The sequence below is a fragment of the Sphaeramia orbicularis genome, chromosome 3 (assembly GCF_902148855.1).
Source record: "Sphaeramia orbicularis chromosome 3, fSphaOr1.1, whole genome shotgun sequence".
In the NCBI taxonomy this organism is placed as follows: Eukaryota; Metazoa; Chordata; class Actinopteri; order Kurtiformes; family Apogonidae; genus Sphaeramia; species Sphaeramia orbicularis.
Window position 1 is genome coordinate 19,639,014 of NC_043959.1, and position 26,062 is coordinate 19,665,075.

At 36.1% G+C, this 26,062-nt stretch overlaps 1 protein-coding gene across 2 annotated transcripts; it reads right to left on the reverse strand.

Moving 5' to 3' along the window:
- Positions 1 to 8,146: 8,146 nt before the first annotated feature.
- Positions 8,147 to 24,849, reverse strand: slc67a1 (solute carrier family 67 member 1). Of its 2 annotated transcripts, XM_030130698.1 has the most exons (11): positions 24,831 to 24,849; positions 24,418 to 24,709; positions 20,608 to 20,705; positions 20,378 to 20,523; positions 18,554 to 18,686; positions 15,621 to 15,733; positions 12,927 to 13,037; positions 11,898 to 11,998; positions 11,708 to 11,809; positions 9,916 to 10,036; positions 8,147 to 8,842 (listed from the first exon to the last, which is right to left on the reverse strand). In XM_030130698.1, the coding sequence occupies exons 2-11, from the start codon at positions 24,562 to 24,564 to the stop codon at positions 8,655 to 8,657; spliced, it is 1,260 nt and encodes a 419-aa protein (XP_029986558.1). In that variant the 5' UTR covers positions 24,565 to 24,709; positions 24,831 to 24,849; the 3' UTR covers positions 8,147 to 8,654. The 2 variants fall into 2 exon arrangements, with proteins under 2 accessions (XP_029986558.1, XP_029986551.1); XM_030130691.1 differs by lacking the exon at positions 24,831 to 24,849 and having other exon boundaries at positions 24,418 to 24,821.
- Between the last annotated feature and the right edge of the window lie 1,213 nt (positions 24,850 to 26,062).

Genomic DNA, 26,062 nt, shown 5'->3' on the forward strand with positions numbered 1-26,062 from the left:
GAGACAGAAGTTCAGTGTAAGTCTATGTGAGCCAGGCCTTTTTTTTTTTTTTTTTTAACTTTTTTTTTTAACGCCGCCCCTAGTGGCATTTAGTGATATTACACCTTACACCCCACCCCACCCCTCCTTCTCTACATCACCTGACGCATTACTCTACGCTGTGAAATGAATCTGTAACTGACATGAACACTCATTAACACATGATGCTGCTGTTATATTTAAGACAAAAAAACTATTCTGTAATCCATTACTTTTTCTGATGCTGTTCTATTTTAGTGTTTATTGAATCGTGACTAGACGTTCTGAACTCACGCCGTAAAGACAATGTGTCATTTATATAGTGCATGTCTGCAACAGAGATTATTAGAGAATCACTTAAACACAGAACTGACATATTTCACATTATTATTGGCATGTATGCATAGTTTTGACACAGCAAAACAAATTCTGCTACAAGTGATGAACCAATTGCTAAATTCTTCACTGATATGGCATTTTCAATGACATTTTGATCAATGCTACTTTGAGGGTTTTTTTGGTTTGGTTTCTGCTGTTATTTATCAACTTAACAAAGAAATCTTCTTTATAAATATAAAACTAGTTCTTATCCCTCAGCACTTCATCCCAAACTTACAAAATTAGAAAAAAACACTGAACAAAAACACCACAGAAAAATATCTACCATCAGTGAAAAAACACAAGCAAAATATATGAAATATGAGACAGTTTATGGGTCACAATTTGGCCCAAATTACTTAGTTTCCTTTCATTTATATTTAATACAGCTGCTGTCTGCACAGACTGGAAACAGCAAAAATAAGAAAACTGAATAGGAAAACAAATAAAGATGATATTCAGTTTTATAGAACACCATTACTGTAGACACTGTTTCAGACAAACATCAACACTGAACCTGTACCCAGATGGACTAAACCCTGATGGACACATACTGGACCAGTACACCACATACTGGACCAGTACACCTCATACTGGACCAGTACACAACTCATAGACTCTGTTAGATCAGTCTTTCCCAAATGGGGGTACACATACCCCCAGGGGTACTTGGAAGAAGCCCAGGGTGGTACTTGCAATTTTTTGGGAAAAATACATTAAATAAATCATGTACTGAATACAAAATAAATAAGTAGAATTAATGCTGAAAACAGAATAAATTCATTCATATATTAAAATTGACAGCTGTAGTTTTAGTGTCAGTCATCTTGTTTAAGCTTTGGTAACATTTTAAGAACATTTGTATTTTATATTATTCAAGATGAGTTTATTTGAGTAATTGAGTTATTTTTTGTTGATGGAAAGTAAATTTATAAATTAATGACCTATTTATTTGTTTTTCTTATCAATGAAAGAGGACACCTTTAAGTTTCCATTTTGCACACAGAATTTGCTTATAGAGATTTGTTTTTTTTAATATATTAAAATTAAATATATGTTTTTGTTTACAAAGTTTTTTGATTGATTGATGTGTTTATTTCCAATATGAATGTCAAAACAGAGAAAAATAAATAAAACACTTAAACATTAGACATATAATAGATATTCAAAAAGGAGTGAAAAGAAGCATAACCTATAAACTCCCACCCCTTCTCCTTAAATAATTAATAACAGTAATATTCTTCCTAGTCTAAGCGTATCTATACTTTATACTATAATATGACTAATACTCATTATTTATACCTGGGACACAGGAACAAATTTTGATAGATTTTTTTCAATAAAAAAATGCTGAAGTGAGAATTGGGGGTAGTGGGCTAAAAAAAAAAAGTATATTTCAGGGGCTACTCCACTGTAAAAAGTTTATGAACCACAGTGTTAAATTCATCAGATTCAGTCATTAAACACAGGATTATTTCATCTATTATGACAGACTTAAGCTACTGTCCATTAAACTAACAACTCCTTTACAAATACACACACACACACACACACACACACACACACACACACACACATATATATATATATATATATATATATATATATATATATATATATATATATATATATATACACACACAGTACAGGCCAAAAGTTTGGACACACCTTCTCATTCTTTGCATTTTCTTTATTTTCATGACTATTTACATTGTAGATTCTCACTGAAGGCATCAAAACTATGAATGAACACATGTGGAATTATGTACTTACCAAAAAAGTGTGAAATAACTAAAAACATCTCTTATATTCTAGTTTCTTCAAAGTAGCCACCCTTAGCTCTGATGACTGTTTTGCACACTCTTGGCATTCTCTTGATGAGCTTCCAGAGGTAGTCACCTGAAATGGTTTCCTAACAGTCTTGAAGAAGTTCCCACAGATGCTTAGCACTTGTTGGCCCTTTTGCCTTCACTCTGCGGTCCAGCTCACCCCAAACCATCTCGGTTGGGTTCAGGTCCGGTGACTGTGGAGGCCAGGTCATCTGGTGCAGCACTCCATCACTCTCCTTCTTGGTCAAATATCCCTCACACAGCCTGGAGGTGTGTTTGGGGTCATTGTCCTGTTGAAAAATAAATGATGGTCCAACTAAACACAAACTGGATGGAATGGCATGTCACTTCAGGATGCTGTGGTAGCCATGATGATTCAGGTTGCCTTCAATCTTGAATAAATCCCCAACAGCGTCACCAGCAAAGCACCCCCACACCATCACACCTCCCCCTCCATGCTTCACGGTGGGAACCAGGCATGTAGCATCCATCCGTTCACCTGTTCTGCGTCACACAAAGACACGGCGGTTGGATCCAAAGATCTGAAATTTGGACTCATCAGACCAAAGCACAGATTTCCACTGGTCTAATGTCCATTCCTTGTGTTTCTTGGCCCAAATAAATCTCTTCTGTTTGTTGCCTCTCCTGAGCAGTGGTTTCCTAGCAGCTGTTTGACCATGAAGGCCTGATTCACGCAGTCTCCTCTTAACAGTTGTTGTAGAGATGTGTCTGCTGCTAGAGCTCTGTGTGATATTCATCTGGTCTCTAATCTGAGCTGCTGTTAATTTGCGATTTCTGAGGCTGGTGACTCAGATGAACTTATCTTCAGCATCAGAGGTGACTCTTGGTCTTCCTTTCCTGGGGCGGTCCTCATATGAGCCAGTTTCGTTGTAGCGCTTGATGGTTTTTGCGACTGCACTTGGGGACACATTCAAGTTTTTGAAATTTTCTAGACTGACTGACCTTCATTTCTTAAAGTAATGATGGCCACTCGTTTGTCTTTACTTAGCTGATTGGTTCTCGCCATAATATGTATTCTAACAGTTGTCCAGTAGGGCTGTCAGCTGTGCATCAACCTGACTTCTGCACAACACAACTGATGGTCCCAACCCCATCAATAAGGCAAGAAATTCCACTAAGTAACCCTGACAAGGCACAGCTATGAAGTGAAAGCCATTTCAGGTGACTACCTGTTGATGCTCATCAAGAGAATGCCAAGGGTGTGCAAGGCAGTCATCAGAGCTAAGGGTGGCTACTTTGAAGAAACTAGAATATAAGAGATGTTTTCAGTTATTTCACACTTTTTTGGTAAGTACATAATTCCACATGTGTTCATTCATAGTTTTGATGCCTTCAGTGAGAATCTACAATGTAAATAGTCATGAAAATAAAGAAAATGCAAAGAATGAGAAGGTGTGTCCAAACTTTTGGCCTGTACTGTATATATATATATATATATATATATATATATATATATATATATACATAAAAGATAACACATATCAGTGTATAAATCAAATCTACCTCTTACCTGGTCCTTTTAAATCCTCAGTGGATGAATGTAGTCCAGTTTCTGTCCTTCTTTATTTATTTTTCAGTTTCTGTCCTTGAACTTCCATAAACTTTAATAAACTTCAGTGTGTGCAGGAGGCAGTTATTACACGTCACTGTTGACAAAAAACACAAACTCCGGTTCATTCATGACTTTATGTGTTCATTTACATTAATAAAAACTATGTAAAGTAGTGTTACGTACATACCGGGATTACTTTAAACAGAAGTTAAACTAGTAACTTTAGTTAACTTACCGATGCTAAGATGCTAACTAGCCTAAATCCAGTCAACTTTTGGCGGGATGTTTCCCTTTGTTCTGCCCGTTTTCACCTGCTTTAAAGCGGTAGTGATTTGTTTTACCGCCACCTGCTGGATTGGAGTGGTACTACACTTACCTGACTGGCCATCAGAATGACTGAAAGATGGATTTATGTATTTTTTTTAATATTCTGCATCATATGTTATATTCATCATGTCTGTACAGAGCTGAACCATGGTTATTAGAGATTTGAGAAGTGACATATTTTACTTTACATAATTAATTTCTGTGTCGTTTGGACACAGTGAAGCAAATTCTGCAACAAGTGATGCACTGATTGTAAAATTCTTGTTCAATGTTACTTTTTGTTTATTTTCTTTTGTAATCATCTATTCCCTTAACGAAAAACCTTCAGTATATGTTTAGAGTGTGTGTGACAGACTGCAGTGGGACGAATAAGAGTAAATGATTGGATACGAATGAATTTTTTTATATAGATGGAGTTACAGAAATGCATTTTTTTGGTGCTTTTTGTATGTTTTAGCATTTATTAATGTCTGTTTTTTTTAATGATAACATCAGTCTGCCAAGGGACTGCAGGTGGAAATTAGCACTAGTGCAACAACCTGGCACACTACATCTGTTCTGTTTAAGGTTAATGTATATTGTGCATTGTCTCTGTCTAAATAAATTTAAAAAATGGAGAAAAAAAAAAAAAGTATATATACATATACATACATACATATATATATATATATATATATATATATATATATATATATATATATATATATACTACTCACAAAAACTTAGGGATATTTGGCTTTTGGGTGAAATTTATGGAAAATGTACAAAGTTTACACTACAGTGGTATTATATCATAAAAGTAGGTCATTTAAGTAGAAGCATGCAATAGTAATTTCCTCATCTCAAACAATTTATTGAAACCAAAGCTAACAACAGTGGTAGTTATACATCAACAAAAAATGTCAATGTCTCAGTAACTTGCCGTGTGCCCTTGAGCATCAATTACAGCTTGACAACAATGTCTCATGCTGTTCACAAGATGACTCATTGTCTGCTGACGCATGGCATCCCATTTTTCTCGAAGGGTGGTCCTCAGGTCTTTGAGGTTCTGGGGTACACAGTTAGAAGCCTCTACACGGTGACTCAGCTGATCCCATAGGTTTTTTATGGGATTCAGGTCTGGAGAAAGTGCAGGCCACTCCATTTGTGGTACCCCAGTCTCCAGCAGCCATTCCCTAATGATGCGACCTCAATGAGCTGGAGCATTATCATCCATGAAGATGAAACTCGGCCTGTGTTGTTCATGCAGGGGCACAATGACTGGATTAATGATGTTATTCAGGTTGTATGAGCTGGTCACTGTACCATTCACAAAGTGTAGGGCAGTTCTGTATTGACTACAGACACCTGCCCACGCTGTAACACCACCACCACCAAAAGCTCATCTGGTGACAGTAGTGGCTGATGCATAACACTCTCCTTGACGTCTCCAACATTGTTGGCGGCCATCATTTCTGTTCAACGTGAGTTGACTTTCATCACAGAACAGCACTGAGGCCCACTGGTCCCTCATCCAGTGTAAAGGCTCCCTGGCCCATGCAAAATGATGACACCTGTGCCTGGTGGTGTGTTCAGGTACCTTTGCAGGTCCTCTAGCATGCAGACCAGGCTGATGTAAACGGTTTTGAATACTCTGACATGACACTTGGGTGCCTCTCGCCTCCCTTATATTTGCCTGGAGTTGAGTGGCATTCATCATCATCTGGTTCCGCAGGGCACTGTTCACAATGAAGCGGTAATCAGTGTGGGATGTGGCCAAAGGACGTCCACTTCTGCACCTTTCTGTGACTCTTCCAGTCTCTCTGTATCTCTGGTACAACCTGCTGATGACCCTCTGCGACACTCTGAGCTCAGTGGCCACTTCCGTCTGAGAACATCCTGTTTGAAGCCTCGCAATGGCGAGGTACTGTTGATGATGCACTATGCAGGTACTGTTGATGATGCACTATGCATCACCAGAGAGTTGTCACTTACAATTTCGTTGTACATATGTATAATGACAATAAAGGCATTCTATTCTATTCTATTCTATGAATTATTAGGTGTCATCTTGGTCTCATGATGTCAAAATGTGAACAGCATGATGAGGAGGACTGTTTAAATACCAACTGTACCTGAACCAAGAACTTTATTGGTGGATTCATAGATCAAACACCTGTAGTGAATTTTGCCATTTTGCCATGAATTAACAAATTTTTTTTTAATAAAACAGGGCGAAGGTAGTTTTAGCAAAATATTGAGTTTAATTAAACACATTTCATTCAATTATCATTTACGCATTAAACCATTAAAATAGAAAAATGAGAAAAATAATACAAATCAAAGTGCGTTGTAATGATTTTACATTTTGCATAATTTGTACATAAGATTAGCTCAGTATTAATTCAAATAGCAGTGATACGTGATATCATAAAATAATTTTAGTAAATGTAGCTACATGTGATTACAGTTTTACTAAAGAGAGAAACACCACAAAAAGCAAAAGTAAAGACAACAGCAAAACAGGAAGTGAACCCTGACCTTTGGTTCCACCCAAGAGCCAAAGACTTCACACTTCACATTATCTCAGCTCCGCCCCTTTTTGTCCAAATATGGTCACTTCTGGCTTTAAAAGGCAAAATGGCAACAGTAAAACCACAACCTACTGCCCTAAAAGAAGCAGTTATTCAGTCTGTGGTTCTGTTATAAGTACGTAAATTTTATTTATAGAGCACTTTTCACAGACAGAGTCACAAAGTGCTTTATCACTTCAAATCAGAATCAAATCAAGTTTACAGAGACCCAACAGAATTATAACCACCAAATGCCTCCTATGATCGTTTTTGTGACTTAATGACATCACATGGATGTTTGTCTGATGCCTGAGATATTAGATTTTATGTCATAAGCTATAAAAATGAAAGCTAATGGCTCATTATAAGGGTTCTACCTGTTCCTCTGGATTGTTTGGACCCTAATGGGAGGTTTTGGTGTTTTCAGACAAACTGGAATGCTAACTATGTGACTGAAGCCACATATACAAGCTTCTGCTAGAAATCTTTACATCCATGGATTGATTTTTGTCACTTTACCATGGTGGTCATTCATCTTTACATTTAGTCTGCAGGTTTTGATTAAGATTGTGCAATATTTTGGCTTTAATTCCACTCAATACTCTTATATTGAGCAGACAGGATGTAACATTATTCTACATCTAGATTTGTAGTGTTTTTGTCATATTCTACCATAAAATAACTGTCTGGTTTATTCAACTTCAACCTCGGATGAAGAATCAGCATTTAGATTGAAAAGAAATAAGGCTGTGACCGTTCATTAAGACAGAGTGAACATTTTATCATGATAAAATGGATAAAATATGGATTATATGGATAAGTGGCTCCAAAATAATGTGAAAAATCAGATGTGAGCTGAGCTTTAAAGGCTCATTTATGCTCTACAGTAAAGATGCAGATGAATGCAGGTGGAGCGTTCTGTCCGTCCTCTGCATTTATTACGTCTGTAATTCTGTTCGTTTTCTAGGAGCTTGTGAATGCAAACCCAGAAGGAGAATATGAAGCAGTACCACCAGGAACCATAGGGGGCAGTGTTAAAATTTTAGGAGAATAAGTTCCAGAAAGAGGAACTTTTCAACGTACAGAAGACGAGTACGGCCACTGGAAGAAAAAAAAAAAAAAAAAGAAAACAAAAAGGTATTTTTTAATTTTTTTTTTAAAATTAGTATTATGAGAAAAAAGTCAGAATTCTGAGTTTAAAGCCAGAATTCTGAGAAAAAGTCAAACTTTTTTCACAGAATTCTGACTTTAAACTCAGACCATGGATTGATTTTTGTCACTTCACCATGATGGTCATTCATCTTTACATTTAGTCTGCAGATTTTGATTAAGATTGTGCAATATTTTGGCTTTAATTCCACTTAATATGCTTACAGGCAGGATATAACATTATTATTCTACACCTAGAATTCTGAGAAAAATAATAAGAATAATAAAAAATATATACTGGACCTTTTTATTTCTTTTTTCCAGTGGCCTTACTCCTCTTCTGTATCAAAGACTGACTGTGAGTTAGCGAAAAACTACTGACATATTTATGACAGCTACCCTTCTCAATATCAACATTAGTAAAACTTCCTTTCACTGCCATGTTTGTTAATAGTGACTTTCTTCTTCTTCTCCAAAAGCTTTACTCTTCTTTGTGGTATTCCTTCCAGCATGTTAATTAAGAGCAGTGCTTTCTAGTGGATTGATTGAGAAGCGCTCATTCCAATGCACTGGATGCACAGAAGTATGAAGGCAGCGGTGCTAGACACTGTTTGAAACAAATAAACCTATTTATGTGCGTAAAGTGAACATGAATGAGCCTTAAGGCTGCAGGGTGAATACATGAAGCTGTTATTGTCAAAGTTGCTGGTGATACATAATGTGCAGCTAATGAGTTTGCCTCTTCTGGTAAACTCGTCCAAGTCCTGTGAATATATACGACTGTAGAACTGGTGTGTGTTTTGTATCGGTTCTTATTATGGCTGTATTTTATTTCTTTTCCTCGCTGGTTTTCTTGTGCGGACGCAGCAGCAGGAACATGAACACTGCAGCGTTCACCACGAACTGGATGAACCCGATGGAGGAAACGCCAAAGTTGACATAGAGGAAACCGCCGACGGTCGGCCCGACAGTACGAAGCAGAGACTGAACGGATGCACAGAGGCCGAGCATTGTCCCTGAAAACAGAACAGAACCAGGAACAAACCATTAGAGACGTTAACTGGTCTGAACAGGGTCCTCTGCTGGTCTTTCTACATGAATCTGTTCCAGTGGATTGAAATTATTTTAAGGGGGCAGAAGATTATAAATTAAACTTCATCCTGCTTCTTCTCCAATGTTGGACTTTCTTTTATATAATCCTTTTGTTGATTGGTTTTAATGCAAATTCGAAATAAATAAATACACAAACAAATTATTTTAATTAGAAAAGTGAGAAATGAGTGAAATTAGGAGCTAATTCATGGTTTTCAGTCACAAAACCTTCAAGGACAAAACCCAGATTCCTCATGAACATGACTGGACACTATTCATTCATTACTGTTTTCTCTTCAGTTTGATGCTGCCATTTCTTTTTTAACCCATAAAGACCCAAACAGCCACTGGTGACACAAACCATCTACCATCTACTGATCTCAACTGTTTAATACCTGTTGATCCACTAATCCTATCAATACATATAAATAATTGGTGTAAAATAAAGTTATTCATCTTTTCATAGTCATCAGATATGACCCATTTGGACGTTCAGAGGCTCCGTAGTTACCGTGGAAACACCATCATCTTCTCCAACTTTGATTCACCAGTAAAACCCATGGAGTTGGATCAATGACAGTGGATGGACACACTTGTTTTTACATTCAGTTAGCAATATCTTTGCTGGAAAAGTAACTTTTTCTTCGTGTTTCTCTGCTTTCATATAATTTAACAAAGTAGAAAGAATATTTTACAGTAGAAAGAACAGAAATAAACACAGCTGTAAAAGATCAAGATAATTCTAAAGTATGTAATCTAAAAGTATTGATAAAAAACAAAAATGATGCAGTAAAAAATTGACAAGGCTACATTTTAGATCAGTAGATGTGTTTAACCTGTTTTAGTCTCTGGGGGTTAAAGGTTAACTCACTTTATTATCCATGTGCAGAAACTTACCCATAATACCCACAGCATTAGCATTAGCATTAGCATCTAGTACACTGAGGAGCATTGACGGAGCTCATCATCTACGTGTGGATCAGCTGATGGAGCTCACCTGTGTCGGAGGACGGGACGCTCTTGGTGAGGATGCTGTCTGTGATGACATTAAACACACTGAGCGAAAACATCATGGGCACCACGGTGACGCAGAACTGGAACACATTCTGCATGTAGGCCTGCAGACGATTCAGGAGAAAACATGGGTTTATATTAGAGGACAGTTGGTTCATCGATAACAAATGGACAGAAGTCAAAAAAGCAAACATCCACACAACACATGACTAGTGGAGTGAAGGTTTTATACTTCAATGAGAAAGTTAGCAGCAGGCGGCTAGTTAGCATGTAGGTCCAGTTAGCTTAGCTCAAAACTGACATGATATTCTACTGAACTAAACATTGACCACATGCACCAGGTGTCCATGGCTCCATATCTACATGTCATCCACTCGTCACTGCAGAGCGTTATTTATAATGTGGACATTGAACCAAGCACTGTTTCTTTGAATTATCACCACTTTAATATCATATTAATCTGGGCGTGGCTGTTCCAAATGTCTCCATTAAAGGTTAAAAGTGGTTAAATGGTTAGCTAGCCTTATTATCCCCATAGGGTCATTTGGTCTCTACATTTTACCCATAACACTGGTCTACCAGTAAAATGCTTCCAGAATAAAAGTAACTCAACTTTACCAAATTTGAGTCACTAATAAAGAAAACTTCAGTCCAAAGTGCTAGTTGGTTGTAGTTTCACAGATACAGCCTTTGGTCAAAATGTGAAATTCTGAGAATTAATGAGAGAATGAGTTTTATTCAAAGGGCATGTTTGTCTCAGATCTACTTGATCTACTTCAAAACAGTGTCTGCACATGACAATACATTCACTTTACAGGTTCTATCAGTGGAACATTTATAAATCTACTGTATAAATGTACATAAACCAACATATTTGTGGAATACTTGGCAGTTCTTCTCAGGTCAACTGGACTGATTTAGCTCTTTTGAAAACATTTCTTCTTATCCAAGAAACTTCTTGGCCTGAGAAGAACTACCAAGAAGAATGATGACCTGGGCAAATGAGAACCTACACAGACATCTACAATAACACACCATCATATATATTGAAAACATGAGCTAATAACCAGCACTTTGGTCATTTGTTTCTGATTCATTTTATTAAATTACGTAAGATTTGGTACATTTAATGTCTGATGCAGATATTTTCTAAGAAATTGTAGAGCACACAGCACTTAGCATTAGCATTAGCGCACATTAGGAGCAGTGAAGCACTGAAGGCATTCAGGGACCGACTCCAGATCTTCATCAGTACCCCAGCAAAGAGCAATAATAGAATTAACCCTCTGGTATCTGGGTGAGCGTATTATACACACTTTGCACTTCATGTTATAAAAGGTCATATTATTTTTCACAATATGTATTTGGTCAGAATTCAAATTGTTATGCAAGATTTTTAAAATTCTGACCCAGCCGTGAAAATCAGACCATTGCAAACGATGGAAAATTGTCTGAAAAATATTTTTGAAATTACCACAGTGCTGTGCAGATCATGGGCTCTCAGTGGTTATGAGGGGCCTCTTACCACAGGGTTAAGCAGTATGAAATATTTTTTTTTAACGGAAAAAAAGAGTAAACTGGAGGAAATTCACACAGCAAGAAGAAAACAGGTAAATTCAACACAGAAAAGTCTTGATGATGTGAGGTGGAAGTCCAAACTACTACACCATCAAACTTAATGAACTGATGAAAAAGTACCCATGTGGGATAAAAAACATGGACAAGCTTTTATAAATCGACTGGTGAGTTGTGAGTGAATCGACGTCTGCACATACCTGAGCCAGTCCAACCAAAGCAGCGACTGCAATGGACAGATTGAGCAGAGAGTTCTCAGAGAACCTGGCGGTGAGTCGACCGATCACCCCTCCCTGAATGACCTGGACACAGACACACCCTGTTGGATTTCACACCATCTCAGCCTTAAAAACATCTGTGTTCATTCTGTTTTAAATGATAATCACTGACCATTTGGACGATTCCAAAGTAAGCCATCAGGTACCCGTTCTGCTCCGGCTGCAGCTTAAAGAACTCCAGTGCGATGATGGAGAACATCACCTGGAAAATACCTGGAAAACACCAAGGAGAGCCAAAACATTCTCAGACAAATGTTATTGTTTCAAAATGCTCTGTATTTTAGAAACTAGAACATGTTCTAACTTGTCTTTGATGTCTTGTAAATGATTTCAACAGTTATCTTTTAGGATGTTAATCTAAGTTGTGTTTTAATAAACCTGTCTTTTCAACCTTTCATACAATGACAACTCTGGAAATTACACCCAACATTACACTTTTAACCAAATTTGATTTAAACCCTTTTACAGTTACTGATGCTTTACAAAAGGTTTATGGCAGGGGTGTCAAATATGCAGCCCATGGGCCAAAACCAGCCCACCAAAAGGTCCAGTCTGGCCCATGGGATGAATTTGTAAAGGTTCCACATACAGACCAATATGAACTCAATTAAAATAATAGAATAATAACCTAGAAATAAAGACTACATTTTTTTTTTTAGTTTAATGTGAAAAAAAAATTAAACTATGCCTATAAATAACTCCAACTTTTCCCTGTTTTAGTGCAAAAAATAACATTAAATAATGAAAATATTTACATTTACTTATTAGAGGAAACATCAGAAATTTAACAACCTGATGTTTTACTGAAGGAGAGTCAGAGAGTAACCTCCTCCTCCTCCTTCCAAATAAGTTAATAAATCCAGTTTATTTGTTTTTATACTTGTTATTTTCTTTCAAACTCCACTTTTTCTGATTTAAAAATCCTTAAAAAAAGGATTTTTGGGTGTTTTTTTGGGGGTTGAAACAGATTAATTCAATTTCACTTCATTTTAATGGGGAAAACTGATTTGTAAATCGCAAAAAGAGCTCAGTCATGGAACAAATTAAACTCGTGCTGCGAGGTTTCAGTGTATCTGTATCCATAAATATGAACATGTAGAAGACAGTCAGATGTTGGTTCATTACTCTTCTCCAGACTCACCTGAGGGTAAACCTGCAATAATTTTCACAGTGAAAGTGGGAGCCACGCCTGGAAACTTCAGCAGCCTTGTGATTTCACCCATATTGAATATGGATTTGTTTTTATTTTCACCTGTGGAGAATCCAGAGAGAAGAAAAGATAAAGTTAAGAAGGTCACCCAGGTTAAACGGCAGAAAAAACACAAATAGTCAAATAAAATGCATAATAACATTCACTGTTGTGTACATTTATGGGTCTGGGACCTTATTTCAAATTCATCACCATTGTATTTAAAACATCTACTATCTGATTTCAGCATCATCAGAGTAAAAATTAAAAATATATGAAGTATATTATTGAGTGTAAGGTCATCTAAAGGCCCAAGAATAATAAATTAATAATAATATATTTCATTTATATAGTGGTTTTGATCCAAGTGCTTTACAACACAGCAACAACAAAAGAGCAACAGCACAGTAAAAACAGATTCAATAAGATAAAATAAGACAAATAAAAATAGTTCTAAATAAATATGATTCCAGTAAAAGAAAAAGAACAAGTTAAGATCAGAGTAACACCAAAAGACTAAGAACAACAGTAAAGAAGTGGGTCTATAGCTTTGCTTTAAATACCTCTACAGAACCTGTGCGTCTGATATCGAGGCGTAAACTGTTCCACAGAGCTGGTGATTGAAAAGAAAAGGCCCGCCCACCGACAGCCTTTTTATAAGAGAGAGATTTGTGGTTCTCTCAGACCAGGTAAAACTACACAGGTTTAATGTATGAGTCATTAAACAGTTGATAAATTCCCTCCTCACATCAGGATATTTGTCAAAACATGATCTGATAAGAGACCAGACGCTTTATGGCATTAGTCACACATGTTACATAAGGTGGTTTAACCCACACCTTTTGGTTTTACTCCTGAAATGTTTGAAGTATTAAAGGAAAAGCAATTCACATCATATTAAAGAGACTGGATTTAGATTTCCACCTTATTACCACATAATTATAATTACACACAACAATCGTTTTTGCACATTTATTATGTATATTTCTTTTAATTATTATATTGATATTTGTGTAGTATATACTGAAAAACTGCTGCTGTAAATGTGTTTAATAGAGTGTTTTAATATGTGTATTTGGTGTATGTATATAAATGTATGTTTGTGTGTGTATATCAAGGTTATAATAGTTTTAGATTTTTCATGATAGTTTCGTTTTAATTAGTTTTGACTTTTTTTTCTCTAATTCAGTTAGTTTTAGTTCGTTTTTAGAGCAGGTTTGCTAGTTTTTATTAGTTTTTGTTTTTTTCTAAATGCTTAGTTTTAGTTTAGTTTTTTTGTATCTTTTCTCTTCCTCCTCGTTGTATTCATATAAATCCCATACAGGACTCTGCTGCTTTCTCCCAACTTTAGTCTCCATGTTCCAGGTAGAGCGGGGACGAGAAGACGACTCTAAACGACAACTGACGGACTGTGACGTGCCATATGGTGTCACAAGCTAAACTTGCTCGGGTGAAATAAATCAATATCATATCAATCCGATATTGACAAAAACGAAAACGAAGGGAATTTTATCCAGAATTTTTATACATTTTAGTTAGTTTTGTATGCACACAATACAGTTTCAGTTTGTTATTGTTTTTTCTTTTAATCCTAGTTTTTATTTATTTCAGTTAACGAAAATGTTTTTTCAATTCTAGTTTTCGTCATTTTATTAGTTTTTGTTAACAATAACAACCTCGGTGTATATAGAGCTTCATATATTTACAGTCACAGAAAAAATTATTAAACCATCAAAAGTCATCAAAAACAATGGTTATGCAATCCAGTACTAACTCCTGTGTGTATCAAGCGACTCAAACAGACAGAAAAGAAAACATGGAATGCCTAAAAACACTGTTTTTGTCAGTACAATAATGGAAGAACTGAAGTGGTTTTGGTTATTATCAAGAAAACATGGAAAATGGATAGATATCAGCTCTGAAATTAAACTACTGAGCTATTTTTGTTGGTATCATTATATTTGTCCAAACAAATGTACCTTTAGTTGGACCAGGCATTAAAATGAACAAGAAACTGAAGAAAACAAGGGTGGTCTAATAATTTATTCCACGACTGTAAATATATATATTTTGTTGTATTGCTAATTTGTTTCCTGACACTTTTTATTATACTTGCAGAATAACTGTAACACATGACAGTTTCCCTAATTCAAGTATTTTTATTCTGAATTATACTTCATTTCTAAGTATTCAAGTATCTGTACTTTACTTGAGCAGTATATTTATTTTTCTACTGCTTTTGTCTTTTACTCCCTACATTTGAACACACATATCTATACTTTTTAGTCTTTCCTCCATTTTCTAACTAGGCTTCACTTTAGTTTGAATCTATTTGAGAGGATTTGTTCTTTTTTTGTGCATCTTCACATTTATCACATCATCTTAACACTGATTTCAACCTAAATGGATGGAAACGATGGTCCTCTGGTGGATCCATCACTGAAAACAAACCTCTAACCAGACGGAAATGACAGTAAAGATGATGTTAATAAGTGAAAATGATCAGTTTTGTACAGAAACAGATGGAGAAGAATGCACCATGTACTACACACACCCTCAATATTTTTAGATTCTTCTGTAAAGCATCATTAGTTCTGCTGTTAGAATAAATAATACGATAACTGTAGTGATCTGAGTCAGTTTTACCGTCTGTGCTGGTTCTTGGATGTTGCACTTTGGTGGTTTTTGGAATGAACCTGAGGACCAACATTAAACTGACGGCACTTCCAACAGCTCCGAAACATGCAGTGAACCTCTCCCTGCATGACAAATGGCAGACCAAAAGCAGTATGTGGTTATTTTAAGTAGCTATAAATATATTGAACCATTGTGGATTTGTCTAATTTACCACCCTCCAGACAAAAATGTACAGAGAGTATATAAAAACTGCTATAAAATCATCACATATATCCATATTTTTTCTGCATAAATCTGTTATACCACTTCAGCTCTGCTCAAAACTACCAAATGTTCAATATGTTTCAACATTTTAACCCTTTAAATGTCAGTTTAATTACAAAAAACAACAGAATATGAGATATTTTCCATATACAGGGTGGGGAAGCAAAATTTAAAATGAACATTTAGTTGTTTTTTCTCAGCAGGCACTACGTCCATTGTTTTGAAACCAAACATATATTGATGTCATAATCATACCTAACACTATTATCCATACCTTTTCAGAAACTTTTGCCCATATGAGTAATCAGGAAAGCAAACGTCAAAGAGTGTGTGATTTGCTGAATGCACTCGTCACACCAAAGGAGATTTCAAAAATAGTTGGAGTGTCCATAAAGACTGTTTATAATGGAAAGAAGAGAATGACTATGAGCAAAACTATTACGAGAAAGTCCAGAAGATACTATTAAAGAAGAATGGGAGAAGTTGTCACCCGAATATTTGAGGAACACTTGTGCAAGTTTCAGGAAGCGTGTGAAGGCAGTTATTGAGAAAGAAGGAGGACACATAGAATAAAAACATTTTCTATTATGTACATTTTCTTGAGGCAAATAAATTCTCATGACTTTCAATAAACTAATTGGTCATACACTGTCTTTCAATCCCTGCCTCAAAATATTGTAAATTTTGCTTCCCCACCCTGTAATACATAGTGGGGGAATGTAGTATTGTTTAATATCAGAGTCTTGGACGTGTCAAAGATGATCAATAAGACTGATTTAATTACATTAGTAGTTTTTGTTTAGTACAGAACACTACACTGAAACCACATACTCATGCAATAAAATCAATATATTAATCACCATATGTTAAATGGAAAATATCTCATATTTTGTGTTGTTTCATTAACCAGTAGAAGCTTAAGTGGGTCAAAAATGACCCAGTGAGATTGTTTTCTAAGTATTGTTATTTCACATTCCAAGTATTCCTCAAAAACATGTTGTTGACATTGTGCCATTTAAATTTTTAACTTACCTTTAATAGATTATACGTAATTGTAGTTTCTGTTTTACTACCCCAAGCTCCAATAGGTGGGTCAAAATGACCCACATTCATTTACAATGGAATTAAATCTGAACCTTTTGATTCATTCTACATTGAGTTGACATCATTCTATTGCGGTTATACACTATATATTATACAATATATACTTTGCTTTTCAAATTTTCAAAATATTGTAAACAAAAACATTTTAAGATGATATAAGTGTAAAAAAAAAAAAAAAAAAAAGAAAGAAAAAATATTTCAAACATGAAATCCCACTTTTGTGGGCCAAAATATAACACAAATGATTATTTTTAACATGATAAATGGCAAAAATGGCATAAAAACACAGTAATTTTAACATGTTACTTTTGACCAATTTATGGAAGAGTGGAGGGTCCAGACGCTCAGGCACCTAAGGGCTAATAAAACATAGCATCACATATTAAAACTGAAATTTAATGGGTTGAAATCCTTAAACTTAGTGACCATTTGGTAGTTTTGAGTAGAACTGAAGTGCTTTAAGAGATTTATGCAGAAAAAAGCAGAAAAAAAACCCAATATATAATAAGGATTTTATAGCAGAGGGTGTGAAAAGTGTCATTCATGTTGAGTAGACCTTTAAAAGTAACTAACATTAGATTAAAAAAAAGTCAGAACAAAACCATTCTTGCAGAAATTCATTACATAAGCTCCAACACAGACATAATGATCAGCAAATAAGAATGACATAAAAGTACAAAAATGGCCTGAGGGGTCACTGAGGGTTAGAATCCAGTTCATTTCAACATGAATACTGTACTTTCCGGACTATAAGCCGCTACTTTTTCTCGTTTTGAACCCTGTGGCTGATAAAATGATGCAGCTCGAGTATAGACTTTAACGGGCTAACGGCCTCCAGGGGGCGCTCTAGCAGGAAGCACAAAAGCGAGACAGACAGGTGGAAGAGGTGATGCGAAGAGAAGTCTTAAGCTTAACTTAACAATCACTTTGCCTGTCATGGACAAACCCTCATCATGGAAAACACATGAAGAAATGCATATGATGCAGCTTTTATGTTAAAACCAATCGATGTGTCTGTCTAAGAAGGAAACAGAGCTGCTGCACGCATGTGCCATTAAGAGACAACGGAAGAGAGACTGAGAAGGTGTGATGGAGCCTTTCTGAGGCTGTTCAACTCTGACACTGAAGAAGACGACTGCAGTGGTTTCAATGAGCAGAAGGAAGATGAAGATAGAGATCAATGACTTTTCTGGGTTTTTTAACCAGCTGTGTTACTGCCGTGCTACAGGCACTGTTTGGAAAAAAGTAGTGAAGGTATGAAAATAAATATTTAAATAATCTTTCTATTTACCATCTTTCTGTGTAAATATCTCATGTCACATTGTGGACACCTGCGGCTTATAGTCAGGTGCCACTTAAAGTCAGCTGCAGCTTATAGTCAGGTGCGTCTTACATTCAGGTGCGGCTTATAGCCCGGAAAGTACAGTAATTCCCATGTTCATCCATCTTTACACTGTTAACCTGAATACAACCTGGTCTACATTCACACAAATGATGTTTTACATTCTTTAGAAGGCTGTAAAAGCCTCTATCTGCACTTTCATCCACCTTCACCTTATCACGTTGACACTGACCCGTAACGTGTGTTCAGGTGACCTCCCAACGTGGACCCGGCGATCATACCCACGCCGAAACACAGACCCAGTTTGGACAAAGCATCTGCACGCTTTTCAGGCTCCGTAAGGTCAGTCACGACCATCTGAGAGGCTGAGGCAGGAAAAAAAAAACATAAGAGGACAAAAACATATGAGGTTTAACCCATAAACACCCAAACAACCACTGGAGACCAAAACCATCTACTGATCTAAAATGACTAAGAACCTCTGATCCACTAATCCTATTAATCCATGTAAATAATTGGTGTAAAATACACTTATTCATCTTTTCATGGTCATCAGATATGACCCATTTGGACGTTCAGAGGCTCCACAGTTACCGTGGAAACACCATCATCTTCTACAACATTGATTCACCAGTAAAACCTATGGAGTTGGATCAATGACACTGGATAAAATTTAAAAAATGAATACAAAAAACCTACAAAATAATTTAAAAAAATATGAAAAAAATAAGCAAAAACTGCAACCAATGTGATCAATAAAATGAAAATTTCAACAAAAATGATAAACAACAAGAGCAAAATAAGCCACAGACTGAACTGAACTGAAGAAAAATAGGAAAAAAAACAGGCAAGAAAGTGAACAAAAACAAGCACAAAATAATAAAGAAAATGAACAAAATGAATAAAAAAAACTGAAACATTGATTCACCAGCAAAACCCATGGAGTTGGATCAATGACAGTAGAAAAAATGAACAAAAATGAATACAAAAACCTACAAAAAATAATGTGAAAAAATAGGCAAAAACTGTGCTAAAATAAAGTAAAAAAGAATAAAATAAGCAACAAAATGAACAAAAACAACCAATGCAATCAATAAAATGAAGAAAATGAAGAAAATCTGAACAACAATGATAAACTGATATAATAAGCCTCAACTTTAATCTGAGTTTTTAGAAACATCAACATGATCAGTGAATTCTTCTTCCCAAAAGCCATCACCACAATAAACAAACAAAATATCATCAGAACACCCACAAGGACACTGGTAGTCCACTGCAGTAACATTAAACCTCCCCATCCCCTGTAACATGTGCAATACCTGTATATTGTTAACAATCGTCTAAATTATTTTATTCCCATGTCATTTGCACCTTTCCATTTCCACTACTGTCAAATATTTGCACTACCAAATCTACATATCTACAGTATTTAAATTCCCATGTCATTTGCACTTTTCCATTTGCACTTGCACTACTGTCAAATATTTGCACTACCAAATCTACATATCTTTTTACTTTATTTTTCCTATTGTAAATAGTGAGCCTTCTATACTGTCTTTTGTTGTACCTACAATTTCTGCTCCAAGTTGACGAGCTCTACCTCAGTTTTGTTGTAATTGTACAATGACAGTAAAGAGATTCTGATTCTGAATTCAATATCCTTCTGAGAAAAAGGAAAGTAAATGTTTTGGGTTTTTTACGTTAAATAATTGTCTTGATTGGAAAAAGGATAATGCAACAGTTTTTCAGATACAATTTGTATTTTATTTTTTTGTGGAATGTCCTTTGCAGTGGACAGCTTTTTGTTTTTTCTAAGTAAAGCTGTGAAACTCTTGTCCCCTCCAGAGGACAAAAATGCATTGCTGAGCCTCAGGAGGATATAAGAAAACACCAGATTTTCACTGAAAAATACAGTGAATGGTGTTGAGTTTGAAATACACTTTTGTTTTGCTGCAAATGACATTCAATTTGAACCATAAGCTGTTGAACTAGTTCTGAAATTTAGACCAAACCGTGGATTTCCATCCCATCCCATCAACGTGCAGTCAGTGTTTACCAGGCAGGACATGCATGAAGACCGTGGGCAGTTTGTGAATGAACAGCATGATGGGATATTCTGCAATCGCCAGCAGAACAAAGAAAACAACTGTGGCGGCGCACGCCAGCGATAAGGCTGCCCGCGCCCCGAACACATCCGCAAACCTGCCGGAAACACAAACATGCACTGGACGGTTAGTAACGGCGTTAAACAGCAGCTGAGACACGATTCAGTGAACTCTGACCTACCGTCCAAACATGGGGCCGCCGATGAGCTGAGCCACGCCCACCATGGTCTGAAGGTAACCGAACCACAGCGTGTCGAAGCCCAGTTTCTTCGCCAAATACTGTTCAAACAGAGTGAACGAGACGTCAAATGGCAGCACATCATAATTAGGGGTGTGCACTGGCAAGAATCTAGCGATATGATACAAATCACAATACTAGGACCACGATACGATACATTACGATATATCATGATACTGTTAAAAAAAAGCAATTTTCTGTTTGTTTCTTTTTTTTTTTAAAGATCATTTCCTGGAAGAATTGAACCACACCAGAAATATGTACAAAATTTAAAATATTTTTATTTGATCAGTACAGGATCTAATGCTTTATCACACAATTTTTCTAATTCTCCTAGTTTCCAAAGGAAGTAACATCTGCCTCTCAGACAGTAAAAAGTAGGCCTGTAACGGTACACAAAATTTTCATTTCAGTACGTTTTCGGTTTTCAAAGCCACAGTTCGTTTTTTTTCAGTTCGGTACGGGAAGAAAGAAAACCCCTCAAAATGTCTATTAATGCATTTATGAATTTTTTAAAACATTTTTCCCCCAATTTTTGGAGACAATAGAATACAGAAAAACAGGAATAATATAATTCCGCTGCTACAAATCAAATAGAAAATAAAATCAATTATTAATATTACTAAATGTATTTTAAACATTAGTATTGCACTTTTCCCTGAAAGGTAGTTTTGAACAAACAACAAAAATCTAATTACAGTTCTGTCAGTTTACATTCTGCATAAAAATAACAAATACATAATAAATAATACAAATAAATAATAAATAAATAAATAAATAAAAAATACATAATAAAAATTCCATATGAAGTGCAACATTAAGAAGAGGGTAAACTGGTATTCTGTTTAAACAAACTGAAGAGAAACTTTGACAACACAATGAACCAAATTATTTATTTTAGGACAGAGAACAAACTGTTTAGGACACTGTGTGTATTTGTGTGTGCCTGTGTGCACGGGGAATTTTTTTTTTTGTCGGAGCCAGGGGGTAGGGGGGGCGCGCAGTTATATACCTGGGGGTGCGGTCCATAACTAACGTAACAAACGCTGTTGTGAAACGAAAGTGAAACTTTACATACTTTCAACGTTCTATTCATTCCACTACTTTACAGCGAGCGTGATAGACAGACAGACAGACAGACAGACAGACAGAGCTAGTGTAAGTGTTTTAGAACTACCGTAGTTCCTAGGGGCCAAACAACGTCCGTCTTATTAACGTTTCTTTCCTCGTTGTCTTTCACCTGAACCTGAACTGATCCAAACTGGACTGTACTGATGGTGGAGGGTCTTCAGTCTCTTCCTTCCAGGTTCACATCATATTTGTTGTTGTTTTTTTTAACCTTATATCAGCTGCTATTTCATATTTCGGGTCAATGCGTGCGTCTTTCCATATGTCCGTGTAAAATTTGCATGGATTTAAAGTTCCACATCGAACGACGTCTTTCGTTCCTTTTTCTTTTTCTCATCATACTGTGCCGTTTCGGTACAGCTGTGTACCAAACCGAACAGGTGCGTACCGAAACGGTTCGGTACGTGTACCGTTACAGGCCTAGTAAAAAGTGCTTTTAGGATGCTTCAAATAACCATTATTTAATAAAACAGTGTTAATAATAAATACGATAGAAACAATAAAGAAAACCAAAAAAGAAAAATGAACCTCCGCCATATCTGCATTTGAATAAATACCTAAAAATATCAATACAGTACTTTTAAAATTGATACTGATACTTGGAACTAAAAAAAAGCCGATATCCGATATATTAGCTGATAACCAATAAACTGGCCGATATATGAAATAAGAACATTGATCTACACAGGATATAATAGTCTTATATTAGATCATGGTGGACATGTGGATTAACAGCTGCATACATTTTTGTTTCTCTCACAAAGATAACTGACACAACTTTAAACTGCTGTACATTAGTCTTATATTAGACTAGTATGTGATCTGTGGGGAACCACAGGTTGTAGATGTGGTAGTTTTTATGCTGGGGAGAGCAGACTTTTGGGAAAAGATGTGTCTGTATTTTATGAGTAGTGACATAAAAACTGTTTGGTAAATCATTGTTTAAACTTTCACAGCAGTGGTCATGTTATTCATGTGTAGTTTATGCCTGAGACTGTTGATAATTCCTGATGATCAGCATCATAATTATCATCAGAACTTACATTTTCATCAGTCAGTATCAATAATCACCACAATAATATTTCAGACTGAAGGTGTAATTTTGGTCCTGAGAGAAAGTTGAAGGATATTATTTATAATTTTATGATTCATTAAAGACACAAGATGAAAACAGACATGAATCTTAATTTATGTATTTGTTCATAAATTAAGAAAGACAGAAAATGACTTAAAGGTTGTAACTAATAATTAGCTATGCTCTTATGATTTATTTCTGATTACTCTATTAACCATTTGGTTAACCTATCAATACATAATTATCATAACTTCTGAAACTCATAAAACTTAAACACGTGTGGAAAAAATTAAAGTAAATTAAATTAAATTAAAAACCAAAGCAACAAATCATAAAAATAAAATGTCACTGATGGAACTTTACTGTAGTGAATTAGAACATGTACATTCAGATAATGTTTAAACACTTTTGGAACAATTTGTAAAATGATTCTTTATTTCCCAGAGGTTCTGTTCAAGGAATCAATACATCCATGATCTAACCGAAGGGATTTTTAAGGATGAAAAAGTCCCAATATTCGGATCTGAGTTACAAATAGTATGTGAATATTTGAAAATGGAAATACTTTGACTATTTCCTGATATTTTATCTTTCACATAATTAATGGATTAATGGTGAAAACACTCAGTTCTGTCAGTTATCATAATGTCAGTGTCAGACAAACAGCGTAAATGGAACACAAACGGTTCCACAGTAACATTTTATTTAATTAAAGTGACTCCTGATGAACTTCCACTCATTATGTGAATGGTTCTGATCCACTTCTGTGTACACCAGTGTCATTTGGACCCGTTTTGTGTTTGTATGTTGTGTGCATGTTGTGTGCATATTGTGTGTGTGTTGTGTGTATATTGTGTGTCTGTTGTGTCTCTGTTGTGTGTCTGTTGTGTGTCTGTTGTGTGTATGTTGTGTGTCCACTGTGTGTATGTTGTGTGTCTGTTGTGTGTCTGTTGTGTATATTGCGTGCATGTTGTGTGTATGTTGTGTCTGTTGTATGTCTGTTGTGTGTATATTGTGTGTCTGTTGTGTGTATATTGTGTGTCTGTTGTGTGCATGTAGTGTGTCTGTTGTGTGTATGTTGTGTGTACATTGTGTGTCTGTTGTGTGTATATTGTGTGTCTGTTGTGTGTATATTGTGTGTCTGTTGTGCGTCTGTTGTGTGTATATTGTGTCTGTTGTGTTTATATTGTGTGTCTGTTGTGCGTCTGTTGTGTGCCCGTTGTGTGTACATTGTGTGTATATTGTGTCTGTTGTGTTTATATTGTGTGTCTGTTGTGTGCATGTAGTGTGTCTGTTGTGTGTATGTTGTGTGTACATTGTGTGTCTGTTGTGTGTATATTGTGTGTCTGTTGTGTGTATATTGTGTGTCTGTTGTGCGTCTGTTGTGTGTATATTGTGTCTGTTGTGTTTATATTGTGTGTCTGTTGTGCGTCTGTTGTGTGCCCGTTGTGTGTACATTGTGTGTATATTGTGTCTGTTGTGTTTATATTGTGTGCCCGTTGTGTGTATGTTGTGTCTGTTGTGTGTGTTGTGTCTGTTGTGTAACTTACAGGAGTGACAGAGAACTGGACAAACATCCATGTTATGTCCAAGGCGGCTATCAGGTAGATGATCCGGATCACGGTGGTTCTGTTGGTCCGACCCGGTCCAGACCCGGTACCGGAGGGTCCAGAGGGTTCCCCGGTGGTTCCAGTCATGTTCTGACCCTGATCCGACTCACCTGGTCCGGCAGAAGGTGCAGGTTTTAGCCGGAGGACTCACCTTTGCCATAGTTCACCCGGCCTGATCCGGACTTTGGACCCGGATCCGTTTCCGACCCTTAAAAAACAGACTCTAGTCGAACTGAGACATAAAACAGAATAATAATAATAAAAAAGTAGAAGTGTAACTGGTGAGAGCAGGAAGTGACAGGAACGCTGATACAAGACTATAAACGGCAGTGAAAGCAGAAAAACAAACAAACCACAAACTACCGGGACCGGTTCTTCTTCAGGGGCTGGGTTGAACCTGTTTGTGGGTCTACTGCCCCCTGGTGGACAAACACAGGAACTACAGCAAACACAAACACTTAAAAAATGTACATATTTGAAACCTTGTGCTATCTTTTAGGGCACAGGTGTCAAACATGCGGCCCGGGGTCCAAATCTGGCCCACCAAAAGTTCCATTCCGGCTCCTGGGATGAAAGTGCAAAAACGAACCTGAACAGTCCAGGTTGTCCACATCCTTTTGGTTCAGGTTCCACATACAGACCAATGTGATCTACTGTAAAAATAACAACACAATAACCCATAAATAATGACAACTACAAATGTTCTTTGTGAAAAATTATGTGGAAAAATTTAAGCGAACAAAATAACATTACACTGTGAAAATATTTAGATTTACAAAACTATTCTTTCACAATAAAATGCAAATAAATACATAAATAAAAACAAAGATGAACAACCTGAAATGTGCAATTTGAACAATATTCTGCCTGTTACTAAATGTTTTGTGCATTTATGGATCCACTGTGATCTGTAGTTGTGTTAATAATAATAAGAGATGGAATATTGTAGAAATTGTTCAAATTTTAGTTCCAAACTCCAAAATGTAACAATATTCTGCCTGTTACCAAATGTTTATGTAACACTGTGTGTAATGTACATGTATCAATAATAAGTCGAGGCATAATATTGTTAAAATTGCACAAATTTTTCAAATGAAATTTCTGTTTTTTCAGGTTATTCACATCTTTTTTTGTAAAATGTAAATATTTTCATAATTTAATTGGGATTTTTTTTGGGCTAAAACAAAAAGAAAAACTTGGATTTATCATTATTTATAGGTTATTAAGTCATTATTTTACTGGTCTGGCCCGCTTGAGATCAAATTTGGCGTCATATGGCCCCTGAACCAAAATGAGTTTGACAGCCCTGCTTTAGGGTGACAGTTTAACATCTGTCCAGTTACTGCAGATGAAAAATAACCACTGGGCCAAAGTGGAATAATGTACACTGACCCTGTTAACACTTTAGAGGACACTATTGGAGGACCTGACAAGACTTTATTTGGACTTTATTTGGGCTCAGATGTTCGAACAGGTCGTCCAGTAACCAAAGGGTTGGCGGTTCAAATCCTGCTCTGTCCTAGTCATGTGCCATTGTGTCCTTGGGCAAGACACTTCACCCTTGCCTCCAGTGCTGCTACTCACA

What these genes read in the sequence shown, in the direction of transcription:
- slc67a1 (XM_030130698.1), bottom strand. Translation starts at nt 24,564, where the DNA reads ATGACTGGAACCACCGGGGAACCCTCTGGACCCTCCGGTACCGGGTCT. An exon ending in CTTCATGCATGTCCTGCCTG is followed by an intron (nt 18,687 to 20,377) that starts GTAAACACTGAC and finishes TTCCTGCCTCAG; the next exon opens with CCTCTCAGATGGTCGTGACT. An exon ending in ACTTTGGAATCGTCCAAATG is followed by an intron (nt 11,810 to 11,897) that starts GTCAGTGATTAT and finishes GTCTGTGTCCAG; the next exon opens with GTCATTCAGGGAGGGGTGAT.